Source organism: Pan troglodytes, chromosome 8, assembly GCF_028858775.2.
Source record: "Pan troglodytes isolate AG18354 chromosome 8, NHGRI_mPanTro3-v2.0_pri, whole genome shotgun sequence".
NCBI lineage: Eukaryota > Metazoa > Chordata > Mammalia > Primates > Hominidae > Pan > Pan troglodytes.
Genome location: NC_072406.2, coordinates 138,206,347 through 138,219,890, shown reverse-complemented (window position 1 = coordinate 138,219,890; position 13,544 = coordinate 138,206,347). Strand labels below are relative to the sequence as shown.

The following is a 13,544-nucleotide window of genomic DNA, read 5'->3' as shown; positions in this document are numbered from 1 at the left end:
TGTTCCCGTTTGAGGAAGGGCTTTTGTTCATAACCCCCCAAAATGAAAATCCAGTAGAGCAACCAGTTTCTTTTTTTAAATTTTTTTAAATTATTATTTTAATTTCTTCTTTAAAAAAAAAAAACAGGATACATGTGCAGAACGTGCAGGTTTGTTACATAGGTATACGTGTGCCATGGTGATTTGCTGCACCTACTGACCCGTCCTCTAAGTTCCCTCCTCTCATCCCCCACCCCTCAACAGGCCCTGGTGTGTGTTGTTCCCCTCCCTGTGTCCATGTGTTCTTATTGTTCAACTCCCACTTGCTTCTCTGTTCCTATATTAGTTTGCTGAGTATGATGGCCTCCAGCTTCATCCATGTCCCTGCAAAGGACATGATCTCATTCCTTTTTATGGCAGCATAGTATTCCGTGGTGTATGTATACCACATTTTCTTTATCCGGTCTATCAGTGATGGGCATTTGGGTTGGTTCCATGTCTTCAGCAACCAGTTTCAAATGTTGCTCTCCATATCACAAATTTAAAAACATGATTCTTTGTTGTTTTTTTTTAACTGGACAGCCAGATAGGTGGAAATCACGTGGGGATAATGTAAACCTCTCTCTGTGTGTGCAGCTAACAGGAGAATAAACCTCCGCCCTGAGCCGGCGACTCCCCCAGTGCTTCTCTTTATTATGTGGTTAAGCTTCCCTCTGAGCTTGCAGTTCTCTGAATTCATGAGAAAATGTAGACTTCTCTGAAAATTGCAGAGACAGGAAAATTGTGTTCGCATGTTTGTTTTTATTATCTGGAATTGTGTATTTTCTAAATGGGGATCTTAAGCCAGTTGGAAATATCCCATGGTCGTTTATTTCACCCCTCTGCAGGCTGAAAAGTGTAAACGTCTAAACAACCAGATTCCTTTCCATGAGCTTTTCAATGAGAGATTAGTTTTTCATTTCTAGAGCTATATTTTCTTCTGCATAATTAGCCAAATTTTTTAATGATTAATCAGGGAATTATGGACAACAGAGAGGGTTCTGCCTCTTTCACGCCTCAATGAGGAAAAAGGGCAAGATCTTCACACTTTCAGAAGGTGTCTCATTTTGTGTGCACCCGTGGGCACCATGGGGGCAAATGTCTTTTCTTTTATAAGTAATGCATAGTTATCACCATAAAGCATGCCTACAACATATAGTTACAAAGCGTAACAGTTTCTTCTTGTAACATTGTAAAGATATGAGAAATTGTACCTTTCCTGGTGCTTTATTTTTCCTTTTCCATAAGGTTTCCAGATATCTTTAGGAACACCTAAATTCATGAATTAGCACAGCTGGGCAGCAAGAAGGAACACTGCTATAATACAAACATTTTTCTTGTAAAAATCTGTTTGGAAGATCCCGGACTGATGGGGATTTGTTTTATAAAAGATGTTTCCCTCAGGATTATGTGACTGGAAACCTGATTCAAAGCATACTTTTGTGATTTTCTTTTGCTTTTGTCTGGAAGAGTGGTTATAACGTGCAAGTTTTAAACTTGAAGCAGTGTGTGTAGTTAACTCATAAACCAGCAATATCAGTCATCAGGACCAAAGACCAACTTAACCCCCACTTCCTCCAACTGCATTTTATGGCAGAAACAGAAGGCTTTGTTTTTTGTTTTTAATGTTTGCTTTTTGAGACCACCCTCCACGAACTGCTTTATTTCTCTTAAAAATGCATTTGGAATTCTTCCAGTAATTCACAGAAGAGTGTGAATGCTTTTTGAGGAAGTTTGATTAAAATGTGATCCACTTCAGGAGCTGCCTTTGTGGGGGACGGGGGTTCCTATTTCTGCTGCCTGAATCATCTCCATTCATCCACTTCCATATCCACTTTCCATGTTCTCTCAACTGTCTCACTCTTACGAAATCCCTGTTCTCCAGGGGCATATTGCAGTCTTATTTTTTCTTAACTCTGTTTCTTTCCGTTCTCTTTCTTTTTGCTCTTTTTTTTCTCCTCATACCTTTCTCACTTCTCTGTTCATTAGTCTGACAGTTTCCCTTTCTCCAGACCACCCTGGTCTTCCATTGCCTCTAACTAGATTTTTATATGATCATTTAAAAAATGATTAAACAGTTCCTGTTCAAAATGTATTCTCCTCCACTTTTCTTAAGTCTCAAAACAGGTACACTTGGACCATAAAGACAAAGGGAACAGCCACAGTGCATTGAACTCCGTCGTCTTCTCTGATGACCTTCACATGTGGTCATCAGAGAAGACCTACACGTGGTCTGAAATAAACGACCTTTGACTGGCTCCTGTTCTAGAGAGTGCTTTGGTGTTGTTTGTTTATGTACTCGTTTTGTTTAATAATCTTGATTTTCTGCTCCAATAATCCATGATTCAGCAGAAAGCTTAAACTCCTTTTTAAGGGTTTTCCAAGTGGAAATGGAAGCTGGTTACTCATGTTGAGAAGGTTTTACAAAGAGTTGGTTGGAGTTGGGGTAAACTTCTAGATGGAATGGAGGTGTGGGGGCCTGGCGGGGATGGGGGATATACATTCTCAACCTAAAGTGTTTAGATTGAGAGACATTGACAGTCTTAATGCCAGAGAGGCATTAAGAGAGATTAAGTGCATGTTTACTCTTGGCAGCATAAAAGAGAGACCCTCAAGGCAACTAAGTATGTGGAGCTGGTGATCGTGGCAGACAACCGAGAGGTAAGAACTTTTTAAAATTTCTCAGTATGGTTGGTTAGAGATAAAAGAAAAAAGGACATGTTTTGCAAGTTATTACTTGCTTTAATGAACCTCATTTCCTATGTGCTCTTAAAAGCAGTGGAAACAACCCATTGAAACAATGGTTTTCTGATTTTATAAAGCATACAATATTAAAAATTTATTTGATATATAAAGTAATGGCAAAGCCTGCAGGAAAACACAGAGTTGCTCTATAGCTCAGCTCTCCAAACAAGGAGAATTAACTGAGAGGAACGACAGAAGGCTTTAGATTATATTCTAAAACATTTTGGGGAAAAGTTTAGTCTTTAAAATGGGACATTTAAAAAATATCCCATATGTCATTAATCAAAATGAATAAATGAAGGAATGAATGAATGAATGAAGGCTATAGAGACACAGCAGAAAAATCCTCCCCTCTGAGCTATAGCTTGATACTACATTCATTTTTTATTTTAATTAATTTTGAATTAGTTTTTCTAAAGATTATCTTCTCTGTATTTACTGCCTCATTGGCATATATGAATTGGGTGATTGGGTGATATTTTCTCATAGACTCTTTCAACACCTATGAATGAAACAGGCTTGACTATTTTTCAGAAAATGATTCCCATTCTGGAAGGTCAGATTAGAGAGGGGAATGGGAAATTTGTTGATTTTTTTGTCTATTCTCCTCTGTATTGTTTGACAAGTTGCCATGAGCTTCTATGACTTTTACTTTTTAATTTTTAAAAACAAATATAAAGAAAATTTCTCAGGAAGTTAAAATCAAGTTGATGATATGAAAAATGGCTTTGGACTGACTTCTAGTTGTCTGTTTCCTCTTTGCCAAAACATGTCACTGCCTCCATCATTTATGAGGCTGGAAAATTGCAGAAGTTGCTGTCTTGAGAGCACTTGGCTTAGGCAAATTTCAGGGAATTTCAGGGAGTCCCCAGCCGGGAAAGTTAGTCGGCAGGATGCAAGCTCATTTTACCATGAACTGTGGAGGGTCCCCAGTGGTTTGTAAAATCCCAAGACTTCACATTTCCAGAAGCCAGGAAGATGAAACATGATTGATATTCTTGCTGGTATTAATGCTGACATTTAAAATTGTTAAGTTTCAGAGGCAAGGAAAAGATCTGGAAAAAGTTAAGCAGCGATTAATAGAGATTGCTAATCACGTTGACAAGGTAAGTTCTTTTTCAGTAGTTAAATCATTCAGATCATGTAAATGTTTGGAAATGAGGTTGGGGGACCTCATCTGACTTAGCAAGGAGATGAGGTTCTGCCTCTGGGCCTTGGTTTGGAACTGTTTCCTGTCCTCTGAGTGTGTAATTCCTGGGTCCTGGGGCAGCTTCAGGAGATGCCAAACCACAGCTGTCTGGACTATGGTGGCCTTGGTGACATGTCTTCCTCCAGGCTCTCTTCTGGTCAGGTGGAATACCAGTCTGAGGGTGTTTTGGACTTCCCGATTAGCTCCAGAACCCCTACAGAGTTCACCTGATCCTTTGGATTCCTCCTGAGCCGGGCCTCTCCGAGGTCTCCCGATGACGGATCCCACAGGCCCCTTCAATCTGTCCCCATCATTGCAGGCCTGTACCAATGTAACCCTGAGGGTGGGCTTGCATTTATAAGGGATCCATAGGCTTCACTGTCCTGGAACACAGAAGTTGACTTTCAGCTAAATCAGCTATTGGAAAATCCCTCGCCAAGAACAAGTAGGTCAGAAACTCACCTTTCACAAAGATGATTTCCTTGCTGGAGGAGCCCCTGCAAACCAGGTCCTACTCCTGGGGTACTTGTTCACTAACCGCTCCTCACACTGCGGGCCGGCAAAGAAAATGGCAGCGCTCTCTGTCTAAACTACCTGTCCTTCCTCAATGTATCCTGCTAGAGAGGATGTTGGCTATTTGATGCTGACAACCCTTAGCCTAAAATAGGGTTCTCACAAGCCCCGCATATTGGAGTTGCCCTGTGAGCTTCTGAAAGCATTGCTGCCCTCAAGGGGCAGGGCGGTGGGGAGGTTAGACCTCGAATTTTCAGAAGCTCCCCAGCAATTCTCATGTGCAATGTGGATGGTGACCGCTGTCCTAAAGCAACCATAGTCTCTCAGCAATACTGAGTCTCTTGCCTGTGGGGACAGTGTGAGAAGGGATCTGGTCATGGCTGAGCCTTTCACATCCATGGTCCTCTGAAACAGCAGATTTTACACATAGTGGTTTGTGAGGGTGCCTCACTCTAGCCTTGTTTCCAAGCAATCTTATTCGATTTGAATTGCATTTTCTAAGTTTTCAGAAAAATGAAGGCAAAGGTCCTTTCAGAAATTCAGCTCCATATTACAAGACCTTATGCACTCTGCATCAATAATTCAGAATGAATCAGATGTGGTCCCTCCACTTGAGAATGTCAAGGCTGAGTAGGGAAGCAGACATGCAACCCACACAGCATGGTCCAAGGCATTAAGAACTAGATCCATGCTATGAATGGAGGTTTATGGGGATGCAGAAGAGAATCACTTACTTATTCCCAGGGCCAGGGAGTCTTTGCAGGGAGAGGATCCTCAAAGGAAAGTTCAGTTTCACCATGAGCATAGCAGAAGAAGAAGTATGTGTGATGTGGACATGTATGTGCTTCATGTACATGTACATGCATGTGTGTTCCTATATGTGTTCATGTGTGTGTTCATACGTGTGTGTGCCCTGCATGCATGTATGTGTGTTTGTGTACATGCATGCTCATATTGTATGCAAATGTATGCATGCAGAGCTAGGGCAGGAGGAGATGAAGCTGCAAAGATTCACAGTGCTCAAGGCCCCAGCTGTTCTACGAAGCCATCTTGATGTTATTCTGCAGTGAATAGAGAGCTAGGTGAATGTTTTTAAGCAGGGGAGAGACGCACAGGATAGTAGAAAGATATTCCTGCAGTTAGTATGGAGGGTGGAATAACCAAAGACAAATAGGGCTGAGAGGAGCCTATTGCATAGAAAGGATAAAGGCCTGAGCGGGCACGGTGGCTCATGCCTGTAATCCCAGCACTTTGGGAGGCCGAGGCGGGCGGATCACGAGGTCAAGAGATCGAGACCATCCTGGCCAACATGGTGAAACCCCGTCTCTACTAAAAATACAAAAATTAGCTGGGCATGGTGGCATGCGCCTGTAGTCCCAGCTACTCGGGAGGCTGAGGCAGGAGAATTGCTTGAACCCAGGAAGCAGAGTTTGCAGTGAGCCGAGATCACGCCATCGCACTCTAGCCTGGTGACAGAGCGAGACTCCATCTCAAAAAAAAAAAAAAAAAAAAGAAGAAGAAAAAGAAGGGATAAAGGCCTGACCTGACCCAGGGCAGGGGAAGTGGGGATGTGAGAAGGACAAGGATTGAGAGAGGCTCGAAGGAATGTGTTTCCTGATTATTATTTTTACCAGTTACTGTGTGCCGGGCTCTAAGTGCTTTGCACACGCTCTCAGGTACACACTGTTGTTCTTATTTTTAAAGCAGAGGAGGCTGAGATGGGCAGAGGTTATTCATTTGCAGGACGAGGGATGAGTGCTAGTCTTGCCAACTCCCAGCAGCAGGGGCTCTTGGCTTTGACTCTACTCCCCCTGCTGTGAGTCCCAGGACCTCATGATGACCAAGCAGAGGCTGAGGGCGAGTGGGAGACCACATGACCGCCAGTTTCGTTGGAGTGGAGGGGCAGGTAGACGATGCTTCATACCCCAGGAAAGGAGGAGCAGGAAGAGGAGTTTGAAGGGCACTCTGAACAGTCAAGAGATCTGGGTTTGCCACTCAGAGAGAGGCTGTGGCTACATGGAACTTTCTGGAAGCCAGAAAAACCCACATGGCCGTTGATATCCTGGGATGATATTGCCCTTGTCCACCTTTGAAGCAGGTCAAACTCCCTGGCAACCCCTGCCTGTTGATGTGTTTTCAGTAGTTACTCTTTGCAGATTCAACTTTATCCCATAGTCCAGGTGCAGCAGAATCCTGGTGAAAGGCAAATCCTGGCAGGGGAGATGAAGGGTGGGTCTTAGAGGAGACATCAAAGATGGCGCGGCAGTTAGAACTGGACCTTGGTCTAGACTGGACATTAGAACCCCTGGAGGGGAGTTTGTTTGTCTGTTTGTTTATATGTTTACTTTTGGAAATATTGATTCACACACCTTGGCCCAGGGATTCTGATTTGATTGACCTGGCACAGGGCCTAAGCACAGATATTCTCCAGGGTCCTCCAGTTATCCTAACATGAAGCGGGACTGAGATGCACTGGCCTAGAGGGCGGAAGGCTTAGGTGCCTGAGCTGGGAGCAGCAGGTGCCACTCCAAGGTGAGCGAGTTGGACCATTGCCCCGAAGACCTCAGGCTATCCTCAGACTGTCCAACGAGAAGAGAACATGAGTTCTTAGACCTCGGGAGCAAAAGGAAATGATAAACTATATTAAACCCAAACTGGAAATTGCTGAAGCCCCATTTTAAAAAAGGGATGTGTTTGGGTCCTCTGTGTTTGTATTTCTTCACATTTATTCTAGGTTATATCTTGCTTCAGTTTGCAAAACCAAAAATGAGCAATTAGGGGTTTGTTAATAACTTGCAGTGGTAATTAAAAAACACTGTGCCTCGGAAAAGTCCTAACGGACTCCGTGGAGTTTGCCGGCCTGGCTGTCCTTGTGTTTCTGGCAGGGAGAGAGCCGATTTGCTGAGCATACAGCTACCCCTGGCCCTGACATCCCTGTCCATCCCCAGCAGACGCCAAAGACCTTGGAGGAGATACCCAGGCCCCCTGGGAGACTTGGTGCTTCCAAGTCTATGAACAGATGACTCCCAGCTCTGTTACACAATTCTAAATTTCAGTTTTTCAACTCTACAAATGAAAGTGTCTCAGTCCAGAAAACGACTGTGCCAGTGGCAACTTCCTCATTTGCTGAAGTCTTGGCTCTCCTGGACCATTCTAACTTAATAACTGCTTGCTGCATGGAGAAAGAGAACATCCTAGACTGGAAAACAGACGAGTGGTTTAGTGATGAAGGTGACATTCTGGAATGTTCAGGAAATCCCCCCATAAGCAAAACACAGAAGGCATGTCTGACACTCATGCTTCTAGGCCAGACGCTGAGAACTTTCCCCGGGTCCTCATTACATTCCCACAGGAGCCCGGGGAGTGCACCTGCCCATGGAGCTATCGTGGAGTTTGCATCTTCCACCCTTCACCTCCAGACTGTCCTCCTTATTCATTAGGAAGTTAGTGTCAGCTGCAAATTCAGGGACCTCCTTCTGAAAGGACTCATCGTCTATGTATTTAATTTCTTTTTTTTTCTTTCTTTTTTTTTTTTTTTAGACAGAGTCTTGCTCTATCCCCAAGGCTGGAGTACAATGGCGCCATCTTGGCTCACTGCAGCCTCCACCTCCCAGGTTCAAGCAATTCTCCTGCCTCAGCTTCCCGAGTAGCTAGGATTACAGGCACCCACCATCAGGCCTGACTAATTTTTGTATTTTTAGTAGAGATGGAGTTTCACCATGTTGGACAGGCTGGCCTCAAACTCCTAACCTCAAGTGATCTGCCTGCCTCAGCCTCCCAAAGTGCTGGGATTACAGGCATGAGCCACCATGTCCAGCCTCTGTGTATTGAATTTCTTAGGATATTTTCACTCATGTGACAGTTTTCTTCTCCTCCTGTCCCAAACCAGTTGCCTGAAGGATGCAGTTTCCTTCATTAGACCCCAGGGGATTCCGCCTCACTGTTTCTTCCCAAAAGTCTCCAGTGCAGCGTCCCTGGACTTCCTATGTGCACCACTGCTTGGCAGTTCACTGTATTGGAGTTAACTGAACTGACAGTTCAGTGTGCCATGCCTTAAGCCCCTGGTGACCTCTGAGCATTTGGGTGGCAGGAGCGAGGGCATCCAAATCTTTGCTCTCTCTGCCACTGCCAGCCCAGCCCACAGCAAGAGGCAAGAAAATATTTGTTGCTGTTGTGTAAACAGGTGAATCGCTTCAGCTGGATCTCTGACTGTGTCCACATATGTTCTGGGCTTTGTAAGTCAGGCAGGCAGCTGCCAAGCTCCATTAGTACAGCAGAGGCCCGTGAGCTTCTCTCCGGGCCTGGGGTCACAGTGGGCCGTCTTGGAAGGGAGTCTTAGTGCTCACAGAAGATGGCAGTGTTACCTAGTGGTTTCAAACATGAGCGTCAGGGTTAGCTGGCCTGTGTTCCAACCCCAGCCATGGAGTCGCAATCTTAAGTCACCTGACTTCTCCAAGCCTCCGTGTCTTTGACTATAAAATAGAAATAATAATAATTCTTAACACATGGAGTTGTTTTCAGGATTAAGCCACAGCACAGAAACCACCATGGCATCATGCCTGTGATGCAGTAATGCTCACTAAACATTAGCTGTGGTGGTGGTTATTAGGAAGAATCAAAAGGAACCCGTCAGCAGCCCTGGAAAGAACTTTCACAGCAGGCAGCAAAGGCATCATGTATGATGACTTGATGTGAGTTTAGCATAAATGACAGTCAAACAATGGCACTAATTTTGGAGAGGAGAGGTTGTCTGTTATATTACTACTAAGTATGAAATCTGTTCTAAGGATGTGGTTTGAGAAGCCTAGTAGGTGGAAATGCAAAACCCATCATTATCATGAAAAGCTCCTGGATGAGGAAGCAGCAAACCTAGCACTGAGGAATGATGACAATTAGTCCTTTGCTGACCTTCATTACTGGCTCCATGCAACACTCCTGGGAGGCAAACCTAGTGTCTCCTTCCCAGATGCCAACCCTGAGGCCACGCAAGGTGTCTGACCCCAAGGACATCTCTTAGCAAGCTGGTGTGAGCATCAGCATTGGATCGCCTCCGTTTCTGCTTTCTGATCACTGTTACCTTTGTATATAATAGAGCTGAAAATGTAATCTCTCAGTGGACAGCAGCCAAACATGTGCATTCAGAGTTCCAGAGCCGGCCAGGAACTTATTTTCGCCCCGGAAGCCTGGGCTGGGAGTTTGCAAGTAGATAGCATGGGCCATGCAATTCTTGATTGAAAACAAACTGTTGGGCTGTGTTGTAGTCATGTAATCGTCTCATTAACTCATTCATGTAATGTCTGTAATTGTGATCTGTTTGAAACCAAGTTGGACCAATGCAATCAGCATATATTCTGTGATGCACTTTGTACCCCGGTCATATTCTCCTGCTAACCCAATGCTCACCAGATGACTGTGGGGACCAGCAAGGGAAAAGATGAGTTCACCTTATGTGGGTTAGACTCTAGGGTCAGATGTTCAACTTTGAGGAGTTTCTTCTACTTTAGTTCACCATGTTGGAATGGTGCCTAACTAGCAAATGCAGAACTTCCCTAAGTTTTGTTATTGGCCAGATGCTTCCAGCAACTGAGAATAGGACCTGCTTTCATCTGGTGCTTGGCTTTGGCTGCTATCGCTAGCCACCCTTTTCTCCGTGGCTACCTGGGATCTCAGAAGATGAGGGCTTTCTCCCTGTGTGCTGCCTCATACACTAGGGGCATTGAAAGATTTGACAGCCAACCAGGTAACACCATGTCCTAGCCCCCTCAACCATGAGTACAAAGCCATCTGCTTGTCTGTGTGATGCCTATGAGGACAATGGGTAGGTCATACCTCTACCCTGACCACTCATCCTGGCCCTCTGAACTCCTATGAGACAAAGCCATCCCTTAGTCCCTGGAGGAGTTGCTTTTCCCTGCTCTGACCCAGAACGACCTGCCTGTAGGTGTAGTCAGGTACGGGCCATAGGCTGAAGTCAGGAACACCCAAAGATGGTGGGGGCAGGCAGGGGAGTGAGAAGTCTGGCTTTCAGTGGTGTGCCGGATGCTTTGTTTCACAGGCGCATAAAAGAGGAACTTCATTTAACAGACCTTTCCATGACACTGTTGGTGAGCTAACTTCTGGCTGTGGGGAGGATAGTCATTAATGTTCCTGAAGAACGGCTCTGTTTAAGCCTTTGTTATTCTGAAAGATATTGACTTCTTTATTTTATTAAAACCTACGTTGATTATAGGTGACAGAATATGATAGTGTTGGCCAAAGCTGAGACTTTGCTGAAAAATTAATACAGATTCATTTTCAGTAACTAATAAGCAGAACATTTTGCTCAAAATGAACAAGTTATTGTCCTTGGCAGAAGTGTCTGAAAGATCCTAATTCACTTATTGTTTCACTTGCAGTGGATATTAACTGGCCATCTTTAGCTATAATACACATCTGTATGTACATTTTAAATCACCAATGAGTCATTTGAAATGTATGCTTCCATACAAATGCAAGTAGACAGTAAAAAAGCTAATAACTTCAGCATCTAATTGGTCAATCTTCGAGAACCTAGTTAACACATCACTTTGCATTAGGCACTGCAAATATTTCTTAAATTCCAACACCACAGGAACCAAAGAGCACAGAGATATTTTTCTCACCTGTGTCAGTGACCCTCAAATAACGCAAATCTGTTCTAATTTTCATTTCGAGTTTGTATTAACGTGATCCCAACTCCAATGCCAGTTTTGCCTGTTTTGCCCAGTTTTACAGATCGCTGAACATTCGGATCGTGTTGGTAGGCGTGGAAGTGTGGAATGACATGGACAAATGCTCTGTAAGTCAGGACCCATTCACCAGCCTCCATGAATTTCTGGACTGGAGGAAGATGAAGCTTCTACCTCGCAAATCCCATGACAATGCGCAGCTTGTCAGGTAGGGAGTTACGTCTTGTCTGCTTAAAAAAAAAAGGAGTGCCCTCGGCGAAGCCCTTCGTTTCACCTGCACAGCCCCAGGAGCTGCCACCTTTCTGCAGAGCACACTGCCTTGTACAAGGGGGCTTCTCAGCTCACACCAGGGGGGCAGATGCCACCCTCACCTGGAACTGAAGGTCTGTTAGGAAAGTCTCCCTCTGAACACCCTGGAAAACCTGTCCCTCTACAGAATTCTCATTTCCTTCTTCTAGAACCTGGACATTTTCTTCTATACCAATTTTTCTGATTTTAGCTGTGATGTAAAGTTGTTCTGAGTAGCCTATTTTTTTGTTTTGTTGTTTGTTTGTTTGTTTGTTTGTTTTTGAGACAGAGTCTCTCTCTGTCACCAGGCTGGAGTGCAGTGGCATGATCTCAGCTCACTGCAACCTCCAACTCCCTGGTTTAAGTGATTCTCCTGCCTCAACCTCCCGAGTAGCTGAGATTACAGGCACACGCCACCACGCCCAGCTAATTTTTGTATTTTTTTTTTTTTTTAGTAGAGACAGGGTTTCACCATGTTGGCCAAGATGGTCTCAATCTCCTGACCTCATGATCCGCCCACCTCGGCCTCCCAAAGTGCTGGGATTACAGGCGTGAGCCACCGCGCCCGGCCGAGGAGCCTGTTTTTAAAGATTCATCATTATTAGTGGAAAATGTATGTTTATACAAGATCTAAGGACAGTACTTTGAGTGAATACTGTCAGATTCCTGGAGGGAAAAAAGACTTTATTCCTCCTCCTGTTGTGGCTGTGACTCTTTGGTTTTCTAGATCAGAGAATACCAGGAAGTGTATAGCACATTAACCTTGTGTTCCCTCTTTAAATCAATATGCATCACCCGTTAGGAACCAAAGAGTGTTTGGGGGGCTTTGAACACAGTGGTGACCAACACTGTAAATCTCCCTGCTCTCAGAAGTCTCCACTCTACTGAGAGACAACAATAAAGAGGACAATTTCAGCAGAATCAACTAGAAGATGATAAAGTAAGGGAAAGCATAGCTCTATTATAACACAAAAATTGTTGAGATGTTGCCGATGCTTTTATACTTAAAAAAAAATGGAACAATCTTACAAAAATCTAAATTAGTATGAAGTAGATGTTTCTAGAAGTGACAAATTTTTATTTAAATTTTTAAATACTTTGTGCTATTATTCTTATGTTATCATGTGGCTTATAGCACAGAAAGGAAAGCTTCTGGGACAGAGACTTTCCTTTGACAAACCCAATGTAGCTATTGAACATTTGTGGAAAGTTAAAAAACCAGTCCTACCCCATTGTCACTTCAGAAAATGCCTACGTCTGAACTGAGGCTGTTGGCATTCTTTGATAATTTACTTCAGCCATTTTCACAGGGTTCCCCCCTGCCCCTACCCTTGGATATTTGTGGTTGCCTCACATTTTATGCATTGATTAGTCTTGAACTACTAAAAGTACGTTTTATGTATTTTGAGTCAGAGTGTTTTGATATTTTTCCCAAATGGAGTCTGTCCAACTTGAACATCTGGAAATAAATTATCATCTTATGTAACCTTATTATTTATATACATGTATAATTATATCTGTTCATATAGTCTATATAGATATAAATAAAGGCCGAAATTTCTACCACTGTAAATATAAGTATAGTGGGATAGGTGGATCGAGAGGGAGGGAGGGAGGGAGAGAGGGAGGGAGGGAAGCAGGGAGAAGGTTTGATATACACTTACCACTTTCTGTTCAATTGACCATAGCTAAAATATCTAACTTTTCCAACAATATATCTGTATACATACATGGCCAAGATAGTATTGGTAAGTCATTTGACTCCTTTAAAGGAAATTCAACAAATACAGTGTTTTGCTTTTCATGCATGAGGTTGGAATTAACAGCACTTGTGTTCAACAGGCCCTTGGTGTCATTAGATTCATGATCAGGTTAAGATTCCAGAGAGAAGGACGACTGCATTGAAGCCATGAAGTCCCCTTCCAGAAGCTTCCTCCCTAGGTGCCAAGGCTTTGTGGGTGCTCACTTGTTCTACACCGGCTCCAGGGTTGATAATTTTTCTGCCCATTTCAATTTTGCAAGCTATCTTAGCGGGACATTTTGAAAGAGTTTGGGTATCTGGCAGAACTGTAGTAAGTTACCCA

At 43.7% G+C, this 13,544-nt stretch overlaps 1 protein-coding gene across 1 annotated transcript in view; it reads left to right on the top strand.

Annotated features, from left to right (window-relative positions):
* The window catches only part of ADAM12 (ADAM metallopeptidase domain 12), a 374,324-nt gene that overhangs the window by 275,206 nt on the left and 85,574 nt on the right, over positions 1-13,544 (top strand). Inside the window, exons 7-9 of the mRNA XM_016919590.3 lie at positions 2,614-2,679; positions 3,798-3,869; positions 11,211-11,380. Of these exons, the coding sequence (XP_016775079.3) occupies positions 2,614-2,679; positions 3,798-3,869; positions 11,211-11,380 (308 nt within the window). The remainder of the gene's footprint in view (positions 1-2,613; positions 2,680-3,797; positions 3,870-11,210; positions 11,381-13,544) is intronic.